This window comes from Phlebotomus papatasi, chromosome 2 (assembly GCF_024763615.1).
Source record: "Phlebotomus papatasi isolate M1 chromosome 2, Ppap_2.1, whole genome shotgun sequence".
In the NCBI taxonomy this organism is placed as follows: domain Eukaryota; kingdom Metazoa; phylum Arthropoda; class Insecta; order Diptera; family Psychodidae; genus Phlebotomus; species Phlebotomus papatasi.
In genome coordinates, this window is record NC_077223.1 from 105119412 (window position 1) to 105145333 (window position 25922).

The following is a 25922-nucleotide window of genomic DNA, read 5'->3' on the forward strand; positions in this document are numbered from 1 at the left end:
TTGGGACAGAACACTTAATAGCTTTATAATAAGCTTTCGAAGAGACAAAGCCAGTCCAAAGACGAGTTAAACCTATTCGAAAATATACCGGAAGCCTAAACTGTAAGTTCACGTATTCGTCGCTTTAGCGCTGATTGTTCTACCAGAATAGAAGAACCTTTGAACTGCATTTTCTTTAAAATAAATGTCCTTATCATGAACTTGTTTACTTTTGTGCAAGTCAGTTTAAATTTTTGAACTTCCAATGTATTTTTAGGTAAGCTCTCTCTAATTTACCATCGAATCGGTACAGAAAAAACCTCAACCGGAGAGAACTCTTAAATCGGGAAGATTAATACGGAATGAGAGGAATGGGTCAAATGGTAGAGCACTCGCTCTGTGATGCAAGTATTCCCAATCCGAATCCCCTTTAAAGCTCCAGGAAAAAAAAATATTTTTATCAAAATCGGAAAACGCTTAAGTAAGACACATAAAGTCTCTTCCATAATAGGGGAATGTAGGCATGGTTCGCACAGAGTAAACCTTCGAACGATGTGAATTTTCTCTTTGTTTGCAAAGTGCTGACTTACAATTTTTAATCTCGATTCATGAGCCTAATAATTTATCTATGTTATGGCTAAGAAATGACGAACTAGCTATTTGTAAACGAAGAGAAAATTTGCGTTGTTTGAAGGTTCACTCTATGCGAACCATGCCTACATTCCCCTAACTTTTCGAAGAGACAGAGACACTTCAAAGCCAAACTACAGCTATTCGAAAATCGACCGGAAATCTAAAAATTGAAGTTAACATATTCACCGCTTTATCGCTGGGTGTTCTTCAGTTTCGAAATTTTGGGTTTGTTGACATTTCAATGATCAAGAATGTCAAAAATTATACATAAACGATCTCTAAAAAAAAGTAAATGTTTATATAGTTTTCTAGAAATCGATGATACCAGAACGTTTGACTTTCAATTTCATTGAAATAAATGTCCTTTCCATGATCTTATTCATTTTTTTACAATGCGTCGGTTTGAATCTTTGGAGTTACAACGGATTTTTAAGTAAGTTTTCTCTGATGTACCTTTGAATCGGTACGTGTACGCACAATGTAAACATCAATAAGATAGAGCATTCAAATCATAAAGAATATTATTGATCCTAAGGAACCTGTCAAAGGACTTTGACATACTTAAGAATTAACTGAGAGACGGCTTAGCGTAATTATATTCGAAATAATGGTTAAAATACATTTCGATTATTTTCTACTAAGCTGTCTTTTGACTCAAGTCGTAAGTGTGTTAAGGACCTAACTATTTTCGAAAATGTCTCGGCTAAATGACATTGTATTTGGTTAATTAGATTTGGAAATTTCACTCTATATGTGATATATATGAAATATATTCTAAATTTGTTCAAGAGAAAAAATGAATATCGATTTAAAAAACAGAAGAAAAGCATTTTAATTTCTACATATTTTAATGAAGAGGCTACGTGATCTTCTGTTCAAATTTCGAAGTTCTAGAGTTGGCAACAGCGAGTATCTTCACAATGTTGTTAGAAAATCAAATCAACGTTGCGTTTGTAAAATTCCTGTCTCAGTAAAACTGCCTAGATCGCTTAGTAATCATTGAGTAACTTCTTTAACACCTTGAAACAGTATATCATTAATTTTCACCAAGAAAATTAATTTTATCCAAGACACTTTTAAACAATTCGACTTTTGTTATGTTTACCAAATAAGGGCAGAACCACATTGACAGTAAAATGCTCACCGTATTTCTTTAATTTACGCATTTTCATTGCAATTCTTATTCAAATTCTCAATTATCGTATTACCACCTTATATACTCAGTTACACGGCACTAGGTGAAAATAATATAAGAAAATTAAGGAAATAAAACAAAAATACGATAAACGGTGAGCAAAAAACTGTACGATTAGCTTTTTTGCTCATCGTTCATCGCATTTCCGTTTTATTTCTTCAGTTTTTTTAATATAATTTTCACCTAGTGCTATCGAGTATGAGATAAGGGAGAATTTGCATAAGAATTGCAATGAAAATGCGTAAATTAACGAAATACAGTGAGGCTCTGACGGTGATGGTGAGCATTTTACTGTCAATGTGATTGTGCCCTATACTGTAACTTCCTAATGCAAATGCATTCTTAGCTCGATTGCAATAGTGTCTTAAATAATAAGTAAATAAGATTCTGTTTGCACAAAAAGTCGTTGATGTTCGAAAAATCCAAACTTCGAATTTCAAACCAAATTTTTGCACAAGATGGTAAAAATGTAATGAAATATCTCACTAAGAAGCTGTAAAAAAAGTGACACAGTGATAGAGGAATGGGATATAATGAGGCATATTGCTTTGATTTTCCTCACAATAAAGTGCAGATTGACATTTAAGCTACTTCGAAATTCGAACAGGAAAGATTTCAGCCATCACGCGAACGAAACAAGAATTAAAAATGTCTTTTCTATGGCTTTCGAAATTCGAAACCGATCTTCAAAGCTGTGAATGAAACACAAGTACACTAGTCATTCATTTTGAAGGAAAAATCTTGAAAATATCAAATTTGGGAGCATCTAAATGGGGGAATTTTATTTCAAAGCCGCCATTTTGACTCAAAAATCCCCCACTGAGCTTTAGACCGGTGCATTTTTGCCTATCTTTCGGCGCTTAAAATCTCCCTCTTCGAAAGCTCAATTTGTTTATGTTCGAATATTTTGACATTTCATGCGATTTTAAAACTTCTGTATTTCAAGAGATGTTTTTCTCGTAAACTATTTTCAAAGTTATCAAGAGTCGAAAAGCAGATGAAAAGGGACACAATATCGATCACTCTTCCGAATGCATCGTTTAATCTTCATTAATGGTCGAATTGTTAAAGTTGATTTATAGGAAAATGAAAACTTACTATATTGTCTTAATTGAGCAACAATATTAGCATAAAATCCTGCGGTAGGACGGTTTTGGCATAGAGGATGTATGCCCCATCTCCTCTTCCTTATGAACTGTTCGTCACCAGGTATAAAAATTAACTTTACCTATCTTTAACAAATTTTTTGATTGTAAAACACTATGTGATTGACGTTCGAAACGTTTCGAAATAAAATAGAAAGTCTTCCAGACTATCTATTTTAGTTAGAGCACACTTGGAGAATTTATAACAGAGGGTGGAGAAAATTTATCTCAGGCACGAACCACTAGGGGAGATTTGCCCGAGACTCACCGGTGCATAGCACAGTGGAGTGCATTTCGAAATCCCCCCGTATAGAAGACGCCTTTAACTCTTAATCAACTAGTTTTTTGATAGTACTGATTTGGATATAGTGCCCTCTATTTGGTGAATTGTATAACATAAATTTCTCATTACTATAGCAAATTTGACACAAACAACGATGAGAATTATTATTAAAGAAGAATACCACAAATTTATCTGCATGTTCAACAGCTCAATTCCTTCCCATCTAACCATTCCTACTCGATTTTCTAACCACTTCACTTGTGACTGTGAATTTCAATAAGGCTAAATAATTGCTAGTGTAAATTGCAAATGAAATTTGTCATGTTAAAATGAAATTTGTTGAAAGAAAATTTATGAGATGTCGCTGCCATGTTCGCACTGTGAAGATTTTTCTCCTCTGGGAGTGTGTCCTGTCGTGTGGAAACCACAATAAATTTCAAAATTCTTATGTCTCTTCAGAACAAAGGTTATGGTTTTTTTTGTGTTATTCGTATCCCCCTCATACAATTCATTTTGCCTGGGAATATGATGACACAGGAGAGATACAGAGAGATTTTCCTAGAGCATTGTGGCTTTTGTGTGGTTTCCAATTTAATTTTCCATCGTCTTTTGATCTCTGTCAATGAATGTTGGGTCCTGTGGGTGGAAAATTTAATTGTGATACTGGTGTCCTTTTGCAGGCTTCCCCAAGGTGGTACCACAGCCAGGAGCAGCAACTCCACCACCACAGACCACCGGACAATCGTCATCCAGGCGGCAGTCGAGGAATCTCGAATGTCTCGCACCACCACGAACTGGATCATTTCGCCAGAGGAACTCACCTGTCCATACCACACCACCGGATCGGCCTCCATTGGCTTTCTGCAGACGAAGACTGTCATGGCCTGAAATTGATTCAAGATCTACTTCCGGGTGAGTGATTATATTTTTTTTCTCTATTATTTACCATGACAAGTCACTGCTTTTGCCATATTTACCCGGGAAATGGGAGTTTGCGTTCCACCTCAATCATCCCCAACTATATCTTCCAATCCATCCAATGCTCCAACATCATTTTCTCTGTTGTACATATTTATGTGGGCGTATACAATCGACTAATTAAGATGTTGTGGAATGTCTCTTGTGCGGTATGATGACATATTCGATCATATCCTGCCATAGCACAATTATTCACTATAGTGGCTTCACTGCCTCGTAATGTTGGCAATTTAAGAGCGGTTCCATGGGAAAATGTGAATTCTACGTTTGTTGAAAAGCCACCATTTGACCTCATTAAGGAGCTACCGCATCCCCATTTTGCACATCAAATTGACTCAAAGTCCAATTGTTAATATTTCATCCATAAGAGATGCGAAAGAGGAATCACATCTGTGGTTCAGAAACTTCTATTCATCACAGTATTAATAGTGATTAGTGCAGCTAAATTTAATTCTTGAGTGACATGTTACTTAGGAACATGAAATTCAACAGAGAATTTGCGAATGAAAGCTCTATGAGTAGAAAACTCATCAAATTTTATTATACTTATATTTTTAGTATTATTTCCTTTTCGACTTTTTGCCTTTCGGTGTGTATTTATTTTAACTTGTAGGCAAAGTTAAATTGGTCTTCTGGCTCAAGAGGAAAATCCTCAATTGCAATTTTCACAATTTTCACATTTGTGCGCCAAAAAGCCCACACATAAGCAAAAGGGGATTTTCGAATGCGGCAAAGTTTGGCAGGAAACTTTGCCATATAGAATTTAGGTGAGATAACATGGTGAGTTGGTGATAAGAAATCGATTTAGAGAAAGGCCTCTCACACCAAAATCTGGCTTTTGCGCTAATTCTCTGGCTAGAAACTGTAAAATGATGGCAATCTTTTTATTCGCATCAGTTGTAGTTCTATTCTCGAATAGTGTATTGGGTAAAAAGTAAATGCAACTTAACCCATTCCTTACCATGGTATTATACATCATACGTAAATTGAGTGATTTTAGATGATTTATTCCTGGGCAATTTTTATCCGAATTGCTGTCGGGAATGAATTTTTAGTTCTTTTGGTCTTTCAATTGGAAGTCATGCAAAAATGTTGCTCAAAATGGCGGACGGAAAATTCGACATCCCGTCGAATTTGTTAAAATTGGCCTTCATCCTCTTTCCTGATTTGAATTGAATTGATCTAAATCAATAGAGTTTGTAATGAATTAATGCACAGAATTTAAATTCAGTGACCGTTAAGACGCGTGTTTGAGGGCGGCTCCCCGCGTCCCCATAATAGGTAGAAAAAAAATTCTTTTCAAAAAATTCATCTATTAATCTGTACGACACTAATCCCAAAATATGAACATTCTATATCAAGTATTTCTGATACATTGGCTGAATGGGTTAATTTGCACAAAAAGTTGTTCATGTTCGAAAATATCAAAGACAACTTCGAAAAACTAAATTTTCGCACGAGATTTAGAAAATTCATAAAATATCATATTAAGAAGTACCATACTTGCTTATACGAGTATTTAATTGGCCACGACCCTTTTAGAGACAAAGCCTACTGCACAACACCTCGCCATTCCACATGATCCACTTGTTCGGGGATTCCCCCTCCTCGTCGTCCCCTACGGATTTCGTTCATACAGTTTCTTGAGCATTCTCTCCTCTAGCAATCGGCAAATATGACCGAACTAGCTCCCTCCTGCTCGAATATTGGCCTCTGCATAAAGCTCCTCCAGTTTGTGGTTCATCCTTCTTCGGAATTCATTGCAAAGATCGGCAGATTTTTCTCCTCAGTGCGAGTCAGCAGTACTGTTTCCAGTAGGGGAATTCTGTAACGCTCTGGCAATGTCATATGACAAATTCAGTTCGAATCTCAAGAGAGCTTTTTCGAAAATGCGATTCTGTAGCCGTGACATTGCCATTTCAGCTCACGTGGCATTGTCAGAAGTCACATATTTGAGATTTCTGGCAATTAAAATGACAATGAATTTTGTTAAACAAATCAACCAAGACGTACTGTATTTTCATAAAATCATCAAGTAAAGGGATTTCATTAAAAATTCATTGAATTGCATTTTCGAACTCATATGATATGACAAAAAAAGCTCGGATGGCACTGTTACGTTTCGAACTCACGCGTGACAATGTCATGAAAATTACAGAATTCCCCTCCAGACCATATGTTATGACTGGCTTCTGTATGCTTATCTGACTGTGGCATGCGTTTTCTGTGGTTACAATAGAACCGGAGATATGAATGATTAAAAATCACGAAATTCAAACCGCCATATCTCCGGATCTATTTGACCGATTTTTACGAGCGACGGTGCAAATTAAAGGTCTCGGAAAAGGATACAACTTTCTATGTCATTTGAACTTCATAGGGCCACGCTAGGGGCGCCACAGTCGAAAAATCAATTTTCACATTACTTAAACTCAATTATATCGCCTCTTGCTCAACCGATTCTGATTATTATTTCGGCATAGTGGAGGACATTTATATCTATATCTATAGATTATTCCGTCTGTCCGATTTTGTAGATTTAGTGTAAAAAAGAAATATTTTTACCACAATAACGCTGTGAAAGTACACAGGTACTGATATGGCCACTTTTACTCGACTACGTTATTTAAAATAAAGATTTAAAAGAAAATTCTTGCAAAATTCAATCATTCTTTGACTTTGTGGTAGTTCGTCACATGGATGAAATGTCCGCTGTGGTCAAAAATAAATGTTCCAAAACAAAAATTGAATTATCTCGGTTACCGAGCAACCGAGAAGATCAAGTTTTGGGGCAAAATTCTAGGGGAGATTCTGGTCTCTAGGTCTAGATTCTTCTAGGTCTATAGATTCTGGTCAGTTCATTTACATCCTAGATATTTTGATTTAAATAAAAAGTTTGCAAATTTTTCGGAAATTTGATTTTAAATTGCTATGATACCTCTCATCTCGAGTTCAAAATCGAATTTGCATGCAAGGTTTATCACTAGCTTTTATTCATGTTTAAATGTTCTAAAAGTATACAACAAATTTACAAAAACGGTAATGGGTGTAATTCGGTAATGGGCGTTAATTCGGTTTCAACGGTTTCTTGCACACCTCTGCAGTAGACTCTCACTCAATCGGCTCTTTTTCAATCGGGCGACAAATTTTGTTGACAATTTTCACGCTTAATTATGAAGCTAATTTGCTCAAATTCGCTGTAGTTCTTCCTATTTTATCGTGATTCTTTATAATTGAGCGCTTTTTGTGGAATTTACAAAGGCTTTGACACTCAATTCTATCGCTAAACCGGATGACATTTTGCCCCATATTTCCGATTGAGAGAGAGTCTACTGTACTGACACTCAAAACATTTCGAAATTCGAAGAGGAAGTACTTCAGCCACCAATTGGACAAGATTAGAACGATTAGAAGTAAAAATGCATTTTCTTTGGCTTTCGAAACCGATCTTTGAATTCTTTATACTCTAATTGTGAATGATGTAAATACTAACTTGATTCTCTCGATTCTTTAATTTCCAGTTCGGTATGGAACTTTTCCGGAAACCCCAGTTTACGTGTCACCGTTTTCTCTCCGGTGACGATTGTATTGCTGACAATCAGACGGTCGTGCGAGAGTAGTAACCAGATGTTCTTTTGAGATCTTTACTGTTTCCTATATTGTTCGACTTTTTCGTATCGATGACGATTACAATATTCAAGATATAACACCCTTACTCAATATACGTTTAAGGATTTTTCCCTCATTCCTGACTAAAAAACACCTCGTGGGAGTGACGAAGAGCCCAGAAAAAATTTAGATACTTTCATTCACCATTGCAATATTTTATATTCCAAAGGTGTACCCAAAGGAAAAGCTCTCAAGCAAAGGTATAAGCCATTGCCTGCAAAAAAGAACTCTGAAAGGAATTCAATAACTTACCGAACGACAGTTTGTTAAATAGTTTTTTCCCATTTTATTTGAACTATCTTCCCTCAGGATAAAAGACCTTCAATCTTCCAAGAATTAAACCAGATAGGAATTTTCTCACAACATGATAGACTGCTTGTTGGTTATTGCTCAATGGATATCCTCTCCCACATACATCTCCATGCCAGAGAAAATCCCCATCGTGGTTCAATCGTGTGAATAATGCGTAAATTTTCTTGAGAGGGTGTGTAAAATGCTTCTAGCACATTGTTGCTCTGTCTCTCAATGGGGTATTATTATTAAGTCGTATGAAATATTCATTCGACGTCATTCGACACCCTTCATCTCCTATCTACACCGGGGCCAGAAAAAAATGGGCCTCTCCATCTTCCCTGGTTAGAGGAATGTCCTGGTGAGAGAATGAAGAGATTTCGGTTCGGAGGGGGTTTGAGCGTGTGTTAGCTACCAAGTGGCTTTGGGTACAAGAATATTCCATCAGAATCACTCAAGTGGTAATGATTTTATGATCATTTAGAAATTTAGATACTCCCCGCATCACAACATCTGTTTCAAAATCCAACCCCTCAAAAGGGAGCTTCTTGCACGTCTTCTTCGCGAGCATCAAATACAGAGGTCCCGATTAGCCTGAACACAAATCCGATTATCTGCCACCCAGAATTATTATGTTTCTTTGATCTCTACATGCCTTTGACTTCCTCTCTTCGTCAGATTATCTCATTTCTCAGCCAATAAAATCAAACTCCAAAGTCCTTGTATTGATGCAATGAAGCATTCGATATTAAAAGGTTTTTCGGATATTTATTCGAAAAGAATTCGACATTTCAAAGCTACTAGAAACTCAATTTCGAGAAACATCGAAAGTAGCAAACTTGGTTCCATATTTTTCGAAAAAGACGCCAATAAAATATCTGTCAAATAATACATTCTTTATTATTATTATTTATTTATATTTTTATTATTATACATACATTAATTTTGGAGAAGCTCCTTGACAGACTTACGATTTAGGCCGAGAGACGGTTTAATGGAAAATTATGGGAAAGTAGTTTAACCATTATTTCGAATATAATTAAACTAAGCCGTCTCTCTTCTAATCCTCTGATGTGTCAAGACTCGAAGGCTTTCAGTTCAGGCTTCGCATACACTCTGGCTTCGAACACTTCATATTTTATGTTTGAATAGCGAGTCCTAAGTCATACAATTCCTAAAAAAAATAGGTCAGATTAATAAAAGAAATATGGGAAAAATATGAAGTGTTTGAAAGCCAGATTGTATGCGAATCTCGAAAACCTTTTCCTAAATTGCAGAAAAGTCACTTAGAATGCACTATTTGACAGATATTTTATTGGCATATTTTTCGAAAAATATGCATCCAAATTTGTTAGTTTCGATTTTTTTCGAAATTGAGCTTCGAATAGCTTTGAAATGTCGAATTATTTTTTAATTTGACATTTAATATAGGTACTCAACTAGAGAAAACTTTAAAAATCAATATGATTGAGACAAAATTTAAAAATTAGACAATGTGGATTTCTGATAAACTAATTATGTGTACGTAGAACTCTCCCGTAACCTTAAGGTATATGCACATTGGAAGTAATTTTCGTCAAAAATCAAATTTTTGACAGAATTTTGACGTTTTCGTCTACAGCAGTGAAGATAATTTCCTTCAAGAATGCAATTTTTGAGAAAAACTTCTCCCAATGTGTAAAGGTCTTTATAGAAAAATAAATAAATAAATAAATCTTACAAGTAATTTAACAATAATTTCATAAATACTAACTAAATTATTACTGCATTATCAAAGTCCAAACTTGCAAAATTAATTTATCCCAAATCACAAATTTTGCCTTACTTCTTAACAGAATTTATGTAATGAAGAAATAATCTAGTAATATTTTTAATTATTGATTTTATTAATTTTTTTTAATGGGATGATGTGATAGAGGGAAAAAAGGTTTCGAGGTAATATTGACGACTTATAGAAGGGTGGGGTGTACCGAGGACTGAAAGTCGATATTTTTTACCGTATGACATCTAACTGTGACAGTAAAAAACTGTCACAGTTGAAACAAAAACTGTCACAGTTGACGAAAAAATTGGGAACATTTATTTAAGTAAGGAAAGCCGGGGCAGAATTTACAGATAAATGAAATTTTTCTTGATATTAATTAATTAAAAACGGCAAAAAACAAATGATCAGTAAAAAGTTCTAAATGGGCAGTAAAAAATTAAAAAATGAGCAGTAAAATATCTAATTATGATCAGTAAAAACCTTAAATCATTACAAAAATGGACCTATTTTACATACTTAACATTTAAAATAGTCCCATATAAAGTGTAAAGTCTTTATTTTCCCTTTGCCAAAATTTGGACGAAAATATCACTGTTTCAAATATTTTTGTTACTGATCAATTTTAACTTTTTACTGCTCATTTATTCAATGCCATTAAAAACTAGCTTTGCTTTGGATCTAAATAGTCCCGTTGACTTTAAATCCAATAGACTATTAATTGTAATAGTACTATTACTAGTACTAATACAATACTATTAATGTAATAGACTATTAATCCAAAGATCCAATAGACTATTCTATAAATAAATATGAAATATTAAAGAAACAGAAGTAACTTACGAATATTTTAACCGAATATTTTTTTTTCCAAAAAATCCAAATTTAAGCAAATCGGTTGAAAAATAAACTCTTTAGAGTGATTAAACTTTGATCTTCGAAAATTTCATGCCGAAAATTGTAGACGAAATGTAGACCTAGGCTAGCCCGTTTTGAAATAAACAAATATGGTTTTGGAGGGGATGAAGCAGTATGAGTTAAGGAGTCACAGACAACCGGAAATTGATATCTATTACCGTTTAAATTCCAGATCGGTAACAAATTTCAAAAAGTAGATTGTATACTGCTCATTCTTTGAGTTTGAGCAGTAAAATACTTATAATTTTCTCAATATTTTATAGGGGAGACCGGGGAGGTTCGGGACACTTTTTCATGTTTTGACTTTGAGACAGTATTCCAAAAAATCACGATAGTATATTACAATTTTATGCGGTCTATAGGATACTTATGGATATTGACTTTATAAAAAGTACTCGATAGAACTTGGAAAGCAAATTAGTTTTCTTGGAGAAGATAAAACATTTAATTTGACGCTTTGTCCCAAACCTCTCCGATGTGGGGCAGTATGGGACGCAAAAGGGGATGTTTGGAACACGTTTTTTCTCGCATAATTTGCATTATTAGAGCACGTTAATTAATTTTAAGTACTAGATTAAAAATATTTCTAATATAAATAAAAATATTTAATCTCTTTTTCATACTTAGAAATTAATATCAATTCAATTTGTACAGTAGAGTCATTTATTGTCAAACAGTTATTTAAAGTATTTTCAATCTACATTTCTTTGTTTTTTTTTATTATAAATATTGGAATTATGATCATAAAATTCCTCAGGCGAGTAGATTCTCTTGCAACTTATAGTTTTGAACTCATTGACGGATTCCTGTTTGATTTTACGACAACTGCGTGTTACCTGTTTTTTCCTTATTTCTCTGAATAAGCTCTGGCCTTGTCTTTTCTGGAGAACTTGTAGAGAATGTTGTAAAGGATATTGCTCGAGAAATTTTCGAGAAAATAGTTTTTAATGGGATTGGGCAAAGGTCGAATATCCTCTGGAGAATAAATTATTGATTCCCAAGATATTGATGGTTTTTTTAGTCTCTGTAGGCAACTGCTGACCTGTTAAGGTTTGCACAAGAGTGAGAGTTCTAGTGGAATCTTGAACGTCATCTACAATCTTGTCGAAAATCTACGTCCCATTCATCCCCATTCAGGTGTTCCAAACATCCCCGCGTGTAGTTTTGGTATTTAAAACCTTTAAGTAAAAAACAAGAGCGTGTAATCTCTGAAACTTTTATAAATATATGTTCCCAGATTATACTGCTAGCTAATGAAATAAAAAAGTTTTGATTATATATCGCTGATATAAAATGCAAAGAGCAAAACTGAGAAATCAAAAAATACAATTTTTATCAATTTTAAAAGAAAGCGTTCATAGAATTAAAACAATAAAACTGAGGATATCCATTCTTTTAGTCAAGATATATCTCAATGTTGCCTAGGATTGAGTGGTGGATAAATCCCATTTATTTCAAAAATTAATGAAAAAATCGCCTAGTCCCACACTATCCCTGCCCCAAACCTCCCCGGTCTCCCCTACTAGAATTCTCAAATATTGCAATATTGAAGAAAAGTACCAATTTACTAAGGATTTTCGAGTATTTGTAGTAAACTGTCAAAAATTATCGAATGTATTTAAAGAAATAGGCAACGTTACAGTGACAAACACTGCAACGGATCAAATAGATTTCGAATTTCGAATTCTTACTTTCGAAAGCACGCAATTGTGCTTTTGACGAAATGAAAGAAAAAGTTACGAAATATATCGAAAAATGTCCATTTTGAGGGGTAACTTTAAAGAAAATTAGGTTGAATTTCCCACTTCCAGAAACACGAGAAACACTTCTGCTGTTTCTGTTTCTCTGTTTCATTTTATGAACATTTTCAATAAGAATCTCACTCAGCATAAGCAGAAAAGAGCTTACCACAATTTTTCTCACGAGTATGTTGTGTATGCTTTTCTTTTATGTTATGTCTTTTGAACCTTTGAGAATGGGTTCCCCTATTTTTTATTGAATTTGCATGGGTAAAAAATTCGACATTCTTGGTATTTTGTGGGGAGGCAGGATGAATGTGGGCAGGATTCCCCAGAAGGTGTATGCTGGGGAATGGTATGAAAATGGTGCGGATATTGGCACAAATCGCGTGGGTGAAAAAAGGTATTGGCAGTATGAGAAAATTGAAGCGATGTTGTACATTCTCGATTTATGATTCCAAACATTATCCATCTAAAACCCTTCTAATCCCATCCAAACCACACGTATAGCATATTTTTCCTATTTGCTCTCAACTTCTCCATTTCGTCTATATCAATTCCCTTCGACGCCCCTGTTTCTTATGATGCCTATGTGAGATTTCTTGTGGAAAAGAGCTTTTCTGGTGAAAGCACGTGGGCCCGCCAAAGAGATCTACATAAAGGAAAAGGGCACGTGTCCATTTTTCGGATATTTCATTCCCAACTTGTCTGTTTTCCTTCCCACAGTTTCTTTTGAAGTTGATCATGGGATTGGCCGAAACGGGAGGATGGGGTGAAAAAGTCATTAAAGAAAAAATGTAATGAGATTTGTTGAAATTCACTTGTAGATTGTTGTTTTAGTTGTTTTTTTTGTTCTTCTGCCTTTCACGTCCTCCTCTATAATTAATTATCCTAGGAAGCATGAAAGTGGATAAAAGCACCGCGGCACTAGAAAGTTTGAAAAAGCTATCACAAGAGTTGATTAATCAGTAATACAGCCAGACATCTATTCTGTGAAGAGAGTTCATCTATATTGAGGAAATAGGTTGGATAAGGGGTCTGCTCTCAAGGAGAGTTATAATCGACAAAACGTGCTACACTCATCGAGATTATTATCATTTATTGCATATTGGGGAGATTTTTTTGCATGCGGCGTAATCACATTCTATTTTCGTGATAGAGAAAGCTCTTTCGCATTTGGTTGTTAACCCATTGAGATAACATCCGCTTTATATCAAAGAAATTTACTTTTCGATATCTCTTCTCTGGCTGCGAGTAATTTACACGATTAACTTCGCTGATGGTAATTTTCACGATGTTCAATGTGTAGTTATTATTCTGTCTAACCTTAAATATCTTCAAAAATTCTGTATTTTATTTATTAAGCCCTATTTCGCACATTAAGAAACATAGAAGAACAGTTGAAATAAATATTATACAAACATTATTACTCGCTTGATAAATTTAAAAAGTTTGAAGATTTTTAATAAAAATTTGTTATTACTTTATTTGCATTACGATAAAAAATTATAAAAGTCCTTAAAATTAAAACAAAATTATAATGATTTGTTTTAAATCGGTGGCAACCAAAATTCCGAAAGTCAAAATCCCGAACGCCAAAATCCTGAAAAGGTCAAAATCCCGAAAGCCAAAATGCCGAATGTTAGAAGTCCTGAAAGGGATTAAATTGTATGGAAGAAAATATTTAGAATAATTTCCCAAGACACAGAAGATTTCCCTTTGCCTCCAGCAAGCGCGGGTGCAATCGCTATGACACTTTTAAGAATTCGGGATTTTGGCTTTCGGGATTTTGGCCCATTCAGGATTTTGGCTTTCGGGATTCTGGCGTTCGGGATTTTGGCTTTCGGGATTTTGACCGGGACCCGTTTTAAATATGGTATGGTTTTTTGATAAGACAAAACAAACCTCATTTTTTTTTTAAATATACGTTGGTGGCCAAATTCTCGAAAGACTAAATTTTGAATAGGCCAAAGTCCGAAAAACAATATCCCGAAAAGTGAAATTTCGAAACGAAATTCCATAAACCAAAGTCTCGAATGTAAAAAGTCCGAAAAGACAAAATACCGAAAAGAGCCAAAATGTTGAAATCCAAAATCGCTCAAAGACGACATTTTGAGTATATTAAATTTAGAACAGAAAATACCCCGAAAACCAAAATCTCGAAAAGACGATATTTTAAGTATATTAAATCCGGAGCAGAAAATACCCCGAAAACTAAAATCTCGAAAAGACTAAATCCAGTAAGCTAAAATCCAAAATGTCAAAATTCCGAAAGCCAAAAGTTGAAAGTTTAAAGTTAAAAGCTCGAAGAGCCAAAATGTTGAAATCCAAAATCGCTCGAAGACGACATTTTGAGCATATTAAATCCGGAGCAGAAAATACCCCGAAAACCAAAATCTCGAAAAGAGTATATCCAGTAAGCTAAAATCCAGAAAGCCAAAATTCCGAAAGCCATAATCTTGAAAGTTGCCCGAAGAGCCATAATGTTGACATCCAAAATCCCGCAAAGACGAAATTTCGGGTATACAAAATTTTAAACAGAAAATACCCCGAAAACTAATATGCAGAAAGAGACAGAATCCTGAAAGTCAAAATTCCGAAAGCCAAATCTTAGTGAGCTGACAGCTAGAAAAGAAAAAAATCAGAAAAAGCAAAAAAAATCCTAAAAGCTAAAGTCTTAAAAGGGACTAAATTATACGGAAGATAATGTGTGGACAATTTCCGGAAACCAGAAAATATCCTTCTGCCTCCAACAAGCGCGGCTGCAATCATAGGCGTAACTATGACACTTTTAGAACTGCGAGATTTTGGCTTTGGGAAATGTCACTTTTCGGAATTTTGACTTTCGTGTTTTTGGCTTTACGCGATTTGGATCCACTCGTGATTTTGACATTTTTGGGATTTTGACGTTCAGGATTTTGACTTTCGAGATTTTAACTTTGAAGCTTTTGACGGAAACTTAGTTTAAAATTTCATATCAAAAATAAATATTTGTGATTACTTAATATATCCTTAATTATAAAAAAGTTATATTAATGTCCGACACTGTTTTTGAGGTTAGGATGATTTTCAAAATTAGTAAGTGGTTCGTTTTGTAGGTTTTTCGAAAAGTTTTTAAACTTCTAATAGAGCATAATAAATCACTTTAATTTGATTTTAAGTACTCATTCCCCAAAAAATACTACTTTTGAAGAATAAATTGAAAATTTAGGTTATGAGACATTTGTCACAAAACCGAAACTATTAAGTTCACACCTTTTTATTTAAAAAAATTGTTATGTTATTAATATTGCACACTATTAGGTAGTTTGAAATCGAGCCTAAAATGGAATTATGAAATTTTCGCACTGTTTTAAATGGGTGAAAAAATAATACCACGAAGTCGTATTCTTGATTGTAGGCCTTGTACTGTTTTCTGTATTTCCTTTTTTTTAGTCCATTTGAAATAGAGAAAAATTTCGAAATTCCAATTTTGAATTGTATTTGTATTTGTATCCCATTCTAGGGGAAAGTGCCCATGCTTGATACCATTGGAAGCTTCGTAATGACTAAATTTTTCCTATGTTTCTCAATAAACGTGACTCCGCAATATATTTTAAAAACTAGCCACTTTCCCATAGTTTCTAAAATTGCGTTGCGATAAGTCACATATATATTCTGAAACATAGAAAATTTAGTCATTACGAAGCTTCCAATGGTATCAAGCATGGGCACTTTCCCCTACTCTAAAATGAAATCAAAGTTTTTGCAATTTAACCTCAATTTAACCTCAAGTAACATTACTCATAACCTCAAATATTTTATATAATAAATTACAAGTAAGATATAACGCGTATAAACAAATGGGTTAAGATGTAAATTTACTGCGTATATTGTTAATTCAAAAGGTCCCTGTAATAATGAAAAATCATTACGGAAAGCTACTGAAAAAAAAATCCAATTTGCGAGAATAACCTAAAATCCTCTCAAATCATTGACTCATGGAGAAAGCATGATGTCATTTTCAAATGTAAATTGAATAATAGGAAATCAATTAAATTCCTCTATTTGTGTGATCGCTTTTTCCATCGTTCCCTGCTAAAATTCTTTTTCACATTTTTTTGCCAAATCACTGAACCCAATTTCGACCCAAGAATTTTCCCTAAAATCCATGAATATTTCCCTCGTCTGAAATATTTCCTTCATGTAAATTCCATTGACAAGAGATATTGGTGTTTGGTGTTTTCTCAATGGGTGTTTTTTGTATGGTGCGGAGATTTTAATTAATTAAAATATAAAAGCTTCTCGAAGGGTCATTATAATATTTTGATGGGGCCAGAATCACCCTCTAAAATGCCAATGATATTTGGGGAGAGATGACTCAAGTTTAGACTTTGGGAGATAAGTAGAGGGAAACTCGAGTTGTGGAGATTCTCGTGGGAAGTTTGTGGAGTACCATCAGCTGGGAAAAACTTTTGAGCTCGCACCATCCCTCTCATGCTTCAACTCTTACATATGTTTGCAATTGTGCCATAATCATTGGAAAATGCGATAAGAAAATATATACAGACAATTTCACCCTCTCTCTCTCTCTACCATTTTCATCCACGAATTTTCCATCCCTTCCCATAACACAGTCCCCATTTGCATTTATATACGATTTCAGGCCACTGATATCGCGTACTTCTCTTGGGTTTGAGGACTTTTCACTGACGCAGGGGATGGTGAAATTTTTTGTCTGTGTTTGCCAATGAGAATGAAAGACAAGAATCTCTACTCAACCCAAGTGGGTGGTAGACACAATGAGAGATTGTGGAAAAAGCTCAGTGAGACGAAAATTTTTCGTTTCTTGAAGGAAATCTGCAAAAATACACTCATAAAAAATGAAGCTATTTCTCACTTTTTCTTATAAAAATTTTGCAGATATTGCACCGCGACTTAAACAAATTCCCTCGTAGTCCTTGTATTATTTCGGCGAACATTATGAAATATGTACTTTTAGGTAGCTTTTAATGCACAATTTCGAAATATATCAGACTGATAAGTCAATTCTCTTTAGGAAAAACCTTGCCAATAGTCTTCAGTTCCACTATGTAAAAACGTATGGAAAAATGAAATGTCTAGAGGTCCCTGTTTAAGACATTTTCTCCGCACTGTAACTTCACTGAGAAAAAAAGAGGGTGCGATTAACTTTTTTCCTCATAACTTTAACACTTTTTAGGTGTAAAAATATATCAACATTTTTTAATGTTAATTTTACACCTTTTTAAGGGTAAAATCAACATGAAAAATGGTAACTTTAATCCTCAATACACCTAAAAAGGGTAATATTTACACCGATTTCGGATCAATACTGCAGGGTAAAATTAACATTTCCGGAATGTTATTTTAACTTTTTCGGATTTCACACAGTGTTCTTTCCTTTTTTGCAAAAGGACTATTTTTCAAATACGAAATAAGCGCCGCCTTTATTTTTTAGTCACGCCCAAATAGGTTCTGTCAGCTGAAGGTGAAGTTTTTAAATTATTTAGATAGGATATTGCTATGTTTTCTTAATACTACACATGCCTTGGAACGCATGCCTTTAAGACTAACGATTAAGATTAACCACGACGAACTAGGCCACGCCCTCTATACAAAACACTTTGATTTTAAAGAAATATTTTGCGAAATTTCTTTCTCTCTTGCATTTTCAAATAATTGTTCGGGAAGTGCAGGTTACAAACCAACTGTTATAGTACCATACCTTCCTGTGACGATAAAGGCCACGCCTTCTATAGAAAACTTTATAATTTTAAAATAGAAATACAGTAGAGTCTCTTAAATTCGAACGCTCGGGGAGTATTTTTGACATTTCTCACCTCCCAAATTCGAACGATTTTTTCAAAATTAACGAAATTTGTGTGAGATTAAATTGTACTTTGAATCAAATTCCCGTACTTTCTCGCAAGTCTTAGTGGTAACGTACTTCTTTTTCATTTTACACGACCATAATGTATTTAACACTCAGGAAGAAGCACATAAATATGATTTTCATTCATCAAGAATACGAATTTTCTAACATAACCTCACAATTGACATTTTGAATCCAAACCTCGTTCGAATTTGAGAGATTCAGATTTGAGAGACTCTACTGTAGAAGAAAGACTGTCCTAGATAATGTAGAATTATGGAAGGGTCGTCGAAGACTGAAAGTCGATATCTCTTACCGTTTGGCCTCTAGCTGTGTCACAATTTGGAAAAAAGGGAATTATATAACTACTCTCCATTGAGTTTTTCCGAGTGTATGTTGTGTACATAAAATGTGGATTTATGTTGATTTTGCAATTGATGTAGGAGGGATACTTAAAATTTTCTATGACTTAGGGATATATGCCAAAAGATGATGATGCATGTTCTTTTTTTATAAAAACATTGAATAGGATTATTTGAATAAGAAAAGTGTTCTTAAAGTAAGATTTGTTAGAAATTCTCGTCTGTTCGTCAACATGACTTATTCCTATTCTTGCAGATCATTATAAACGTCTTGAATACTCTTGTTTAGCAATAATCTTCCCGATTTGAGAGCTCTCACCGGTTGAGGTTTTTTCTTTACTGATTCGAAGGTATATCAGAGAGAACTTACCGAAAAACCCGTTAGAAGTTCAAAAATTTAAACCGAAGAATTACACAAAAGTGAGCAAGTTCATGAGAAGTTCATTTATTTCAGAGGTGTGCAAAAACCGTTGAAACGGAATAAACCTCAAAGTAATTTTGTTCAGGTAGCGTTTTGACCATTGACGTACAAAGTTTCATTTGACGTTTGTTCGATTTCAAACGGTTCTTGCACAAATCTGATTTATTTTAATGAATTTGAAAGTCAAACGTTCTGGTATTCTGAAATTCCACAAAACTACACAAAAATTCACTTTTTGCAGCAAACGTTTACACAATTTTGTCTACGTTCTTGACGATTGAACTGTCAAGAATATCGAAATTCGAAATGGCAGAACAATCAGCGCTAAAGTGGCGAGTACGTGAACTTGCACTTTAGGCTTTCGGTAGATTTTCGAAAAGATTTTGCTCGACTTTGGAGTGCATTTGTCTTTTTGAAAGGTTATTACTGAACAGAACCAATAAGGAGTAATTTTTCGGTTACTGACAATGTAGGTAATCTAAAGCACCTTATAAAGTTTAAGATTCCTATTTTATTTAATTTTTTATATAACAATTAACTAAACTGACTGATATCGCATTCAAATAGCTTCAGATTTTCATTAATAATATTCCACATGTTGCACTTTTCCCAAGTGCAACACGTGGTCTATTCCAAAGCTACAATTTAGATTTATTTTTTTGTTTCGCAAAAATTTTGTTAGATATGACAATTGCACAAGTATATTTTATACTAAATTTGGCAATATTTCACTTTTTTCTAAATTTACGCTTTCAACAGTATTCTCCCATAAATCAAGTCTTTAAAATTTAAAATATGAGTGCAATTTTTTGATGCCTGTTTTGCCTTTTCTGGGAGGGGCTTTCGTGAAGACGTGAATCAAAAAGCTCTTAATTTTTAACGCTTCAAGACTGCAATTTCCTGGGGGAAATTGATTGTTAATGGTAAATGTAACATAAATTTCTCAGCTTTTTGAGAGAATAAAACTATATAAGTTACTGCAAGAAAATTTGTACATTATAAGCTGTAAAGTTTGTTCATGCTATATCATAATTATGAATATGTTCAATGAGAAAGTAAATTTACGAATATACGGAGAATTATGGGGAATTATGTAAACTTTGAGAAGAGATTAATATTCCCTTTGTCGGCTGAGGCTTATGTATTTGTATAGAGAGCTTTTAGCTATAGTGCAATCTTCTATTTTTGAGGATCAACAGAAGGAAAATTCAAAAGGGATGATGTGGTTAGAATGAGGAAGTTTTGCAAATGCACGATCCATTGGTGAAACTAAAGATGACGAAAATCCCATGGAAGAAGAATATGGAAAAGGAATAAATCCCAGTTTTGTCTCCGACCAACCACCAATTTTATCCACCCTGGGTACACCATCAACATGAATTTCTGAGGAGATTCTATGTGTGTCATATGATGAGAAAATGACCAAGAAGAGGCAAGAGAGAAAAGTGTATAGAGATAATAAAAAGAGGGCATAAATGGAGTCTAATACAAATTTTATGAGGGACAGATAAATAGACAACAAAAGGCACACCAAAAAAAAAGGAAGAGAGTCGAAAAATGAGCAAAAGAGATCTCACCAGGAAAAAAAAGAGGAAGAGAAGACACACGAAATGGATAAAAATTAGATAAAGTAGAGCACTGGGGTGGATTTTTTGGGCACATTTTTTTTTAGAGGGGGCAAGTTAGGTGAATGGCTAAAGGAATCAACTTAGCAATATACAGTAAACACCTTTTATCGATCCACTTTATGAGGACGATCTTTGGGAGCTTTTCTTGGGGTTATTTTTATTTAATAATACAAATTCCCTAACGCCTTCTTCTCACCATCTTCAAATTCTCCTCTTTTTGCACTTTTTCCCAGTGGAAAAGCTCCCAAGTAACATTTTCTTATCAAACTGATAAAGTAAGTAAAAGGTAATCTTTACGTTAGTGAAATTACGTACAATTCTGGTAGCTGTACTGATGGAAATCTAACATTAATTACCACGTTAATATACTGTAACGATCCATGCACAGTAAAAAAAATTACAAGGATAATCATTGGTTTGCTTTTTTACCATGACGTTTTTTTACCGCAAAACGTGTAATCTGAAAATGTGTAATTTAAATTTTATGTAATTGTAAACCAGGGGCATGACATTTCCTATGCTTCCCATATGTTTCTAGCGCGCCGAAAAAAACTTTTGAGTTTATTAGCTGCTTTCTGTCATTTTAGAATGAATTAGCAAAAAATACTAATACAAAGTAAAAGACAATTTAATAACGAAGAGGCAACCGAAAACCCCAAATTGGCAACCTACGTAGTTTTGAAGATATCTCGTGAAATGTGTATGAAAACAGGAAAAAATTATACTAAAAGTGGTCGCATTTTTCAGAGCTAATGTCACCCCCCTGTTGTAAACCATGTAATCAACTGTGAATGATTACACAGTTTTGTATATTTTCTTACATATTTCGTGTAAAATTACACAGTTTTCAAACAAAAAGGTGTACAAATTACACAGTTTTCAGACAAAATGTGTACAAATTACGCAAATGTGTATTAGTACACACGATTACATGTTTAATGTAAAATTTACAATGAAGATCATGGTAAAGCAGCCCAAAATTTTTTACTGTGTGCACTAAAATCCCTAAGTTTCAGAGATATTTTTCCGCTTCTTGAATTTTGCCTACTTTAAGGCAATAAGGCACAGGCGTTAAGGGACATAAATGCAGTAGCAGGAACCCTTGGTGCATCAAACTTTAGTAAAATTGTATCTAGTAACGCGTCAATTGAGTAGCATTTCGTGGCTTATAAAACTAGATGAGGTTCCCATTCAAGATGTAAAAAAACACAATCAACCCAAACAGAAGTAGATTTTGATTCTCCAATAGTGTCTTGGATAAAAAGTAAATGGAACTCTATTTGCACAAAAAGTCGTTGAAATTCGAAGAATTCAAATTCAATTTCGAATTTTCAAACTAAATTTTCGAACAAGGCGGGGAAAATTTATCAAATATCGCACTAAAGAGCTGGCAAAAGAGTTACTCTGTGATTATGGAGTGATTAAATACTGGAGCAAGAACAGTAAGCATCGTTGTTCTGTTTTTTTCCTCACAAAAATGTGAAGACCGTCACATTTTGATACTTGAGCACTTCGAAATTCAAACAGGGTGTAACTTCCGCCACCTTGCGAAAGTATTAAGAAGTAAGAAAGTCTCTTTTTTTGGATCTTCACATAGATTTTCGAATTTTTCAAGATCTACTTGTGGACGGTAAGAATTGCTCTTTTTGTATTGTGTCCACTGCCGCTGTCTTAGCGTTGGTGATCAACCTCTTGAGATAGTCAGTGGAAATCCTCCTTCACGGTCGTTACAGAAAATCGAGAAAATCTGCTTTTTATGTTTAACCTTCCTTTCAAAATTGCATACTTTAACAAGTTTTCAAATGATTTTGAGAGTAATTATCATGAAACAGGAATATTATAAGCCCAGTTGCATTGTTTTTCCTCAGAACAAAGTGAATACTGACACTCGAAACATTTCGAAATTCGAACAGGAAGTAGTTCAGCCACCAATTGGACAAGATTAGAAGTAAAAATGCAATTTCTTTGGCTTTCGAAACCGATCTTCGAATGCCTTAAACTCTAATTGTGAATGAAGTAAATACTAATTTGATTCTCTCGATTCTTTGATTTATCAGTCCGGTTGTCTGGTATGGAACTTTTCCGAAAACCCCAACTTTACGTGTCACCGTTTTCTCTCCGGTGACGATTGTATTGCTGACAATCAGACGGTCGTGCGAAAGAGTCCTTCGGATCCCAGGTGTTCTTTTGAAATCCTTATTGTTTCCTATATGGTTCGAGTTTTTCGTATCTATTACGATTACAATATTCAAGATATAACACCCTTACTCAATATACCTTTAAGGATTTTTTCCTCATTCCTGACTAAACAACACCTCGTGGGAGTGATGAAGAGCCCAGAAAAAATTTAGATACTTTCATTCACCATTGTAATATTTTATATTGATGTTTATATAGATGTTTTTCTCGTAAACTATTTTCAAAGTTATCAAGAGTCGAAAAGCAGATGAAATGAGAACACGATATCGATCACTCTTCCGAATGCATCGTTTAATCTTCATTAATGGTCGAATTGTTAAAGTTGATTTATAGGAAAATGAAAACTTACGATATTTTCTTAATTTAGCAACAATACTAGAATAAAATCTTGCGGTAAGACGGTTTTGAAATAGTAGATGTATGCCCCATCTCCTCTTCCTTATGAAGTGTTCGTCACCCAGCATAAATATTAACTTTACCTATCTTTAACAAATTCTTTGATTGTAAAGCACTGTGTGATTGACGTTTGAAACGTTTCGAAATAAGATAGAAAGTCTTCCAGATCTTCCAGACTATCTATTTTAGTTAGAGCACACTTGAAGAATTTATAACAGAAGGTGGAGAAAATTTATCTCAGGAATGAACCACTAGGGGAGATTTCCCGAGACTCACCGGTGCATAGCACAGTGCGGTGCATTTCGAAATACCCCTGTATAGAAGACGCCTAACAGGCTTAAGTGGCGACGGGTCCTCAATCAGGCCAAGACCAGTAATTGGTTGTAGCGCCGGATAAGTAAGAAAGTAAGTAATATTACTTCAGAGATTACGTAATAAAAGCTTTGTGATATTTACGTAAATTTTCAAAATTTTTCCTCAAAAAGCTTGTAACTTTTATCATAGTTTATCCCAAGTGAAATAAAATTGAAGTGAAACAAACCGTCGTGCCACAAACATAATAACGTAAAATTTTCGTAAGTGAACTTACTTAGGGATACTTAAGGAAAACTTACCTTTTTGTAACTTTTGATAACTTTTTCGAAAGCGAGTTCGAAAGCTACAATGTGTTACTGCCAGATTAACTGACGTGGTATATTTTAATTTTACGCTTGTTTTGCTACTTGGGCATCTTCTGAGAAAGCTCTCATTTTGCAGAGGAAGATCAAGGGGGTGGAATATTGTTGATATCAAAAGGCAAGCGCATCACCCTGTTGATTAATCCAATTACCGAGAGAAACAATGCTGTTTTACGCTCCATGGGTTCAGTATGTCTGGTCGATGGGATTCTGCACGGGAGACCATAAACTTCCAAAGCACGTGAAAAGCTCCTTCAATGGTGAATGTCCATTAAGCATGAAATTTGATTTTATCCTCAATACAAATATTAAACTTTCCCCTTATAGGCTTACATCACAAAATCTAACCGATATATTTTTCCATAAGCTTGTTTGGAAAAAAGCTCAATGTGGAAGAGTGGAGACATTTATCACTCTCTAGTATGCATTTTATCGAGCAGTTTTTGTTGATGCAGGAGAAACACTAATAATTTCAATAGCTGGGAATTATGTGGATTCCAAAGACAAATATGTATTTAGAAACTATCTGATGTTTGCTTGGGGAACATAATGGATCATGAAGTATTTTCAAGAAATTAATTCATCGTTAGCAATGGGGAAGGATAATGGGTTATGTAGTAAAGCTTTTAGATTGCATTTTCACTTGGAAAAAAGCTCTCTTTAAAGTGCTAAAGCAAGACTCTTCAATTAGCCGCAGAATCTTGCTCTGCAAATTAAGTATAATTTTTCAACATGCTATTCCATGGTAACTTTTGGGGTGAAGCATGATAAAAGTTTTCCACGAAATCACATGGAATTATACAAAATGGTAGCCCCTGGCTGCAAATCCATCGCTGCTAAAGATGGTCCAAGGAAAAAAAAAAGAATAAGGAAGCCAAAGAATTAATGTCCAGTGTAAATCATATTTAGTGAGAGAGTGAGTGAATATTATGAGATGCTATGAAGACAATTTGGTGGAAATTAAGTGGACTTTTTTCCTCATATTTAATATCTTTTATAGCATCTTCCCATTTCCCACCTTCCTGATAGAGAGAGAGATGAGGAAATAGAGCACGAAGAGATGAAAAATTTCACTCCTGTGGATTGTACATAGCGTGTTATTAAGCAATTTGAATCGCTGACAATTTATTCGATGGAGGCGCCTAGTGATGGAGGCGCCTGGTGCCACAGCATCGTACATTTTTAATGACGCTCTGTGCTCCCTGCTGAAGGCACCCAGTCGCCCCATTTCCGGCAAAATTGCTTCAGCCTCTTTTAATTCATCAAATTACACAGTAATTTTTCGCGAGATAATTCCCACTGTTTTATCGTAAAATATAGGGTGGATTAACCACTTTTATCCAATTTTTGCAAAAAGTTAACTATTTCATCAATGTTTTACGATTGTGATACAATGAGCTCAATCACAAGTAGATTTTGATTCTCCAATAGTGTCTTGGATGAAAGGTAAATGGAACTCTATTTTCAAAAAAAGTCGTTGAAGTTCGAAGAATTCAAATTCAATTTCGAATTTTCATACTAAATTTTCGAACAAGGTGGGGGAAAATTTATCAAATATCACAATAAAAAGCTGGCAAAAGAGTTACTCAGTAATTATGGAATGATTAAATACTGAGGCAAGAACAGTAAGCGTCTTTGTTCTGTTTTTTTTTCCTCACAAAAATGTGAAGACCGTCACATTTTGACACTTGAGCACTTCGAAATTCGAACAGGGTGTACCTCATCCACCTTGTGGAATTATCAAGAAGTAAGAAAGTCTCTTTTTTGGATCTTCA

At 34.4% G+C, this 25922-nt stretch overlaps 1 protein-coding gene across 2 annotated transcripts in view; it reads left to right on the forward strand.

Moving 5' to 3' along the window:
* Nucleotides 1–25922, forward strand: part of LOC129800584 (BAI1-associated protein 3) — a 161949-nt gene that overhangs the window by 34624 nt on the left and 101403 nt on the right. For both annotated transcript variants that reach the window (XM_055845074.1, XM_055845075.1), the window contains exon 3: nt 3916–4147. In XM_055845074.1, the coding sequence (XP_055701049.1) occupies nt 3916–4147 (232 nt within the window). The remainder of the gene's footprint in view (nt 1–3915; nt 4148–25922) is intronic.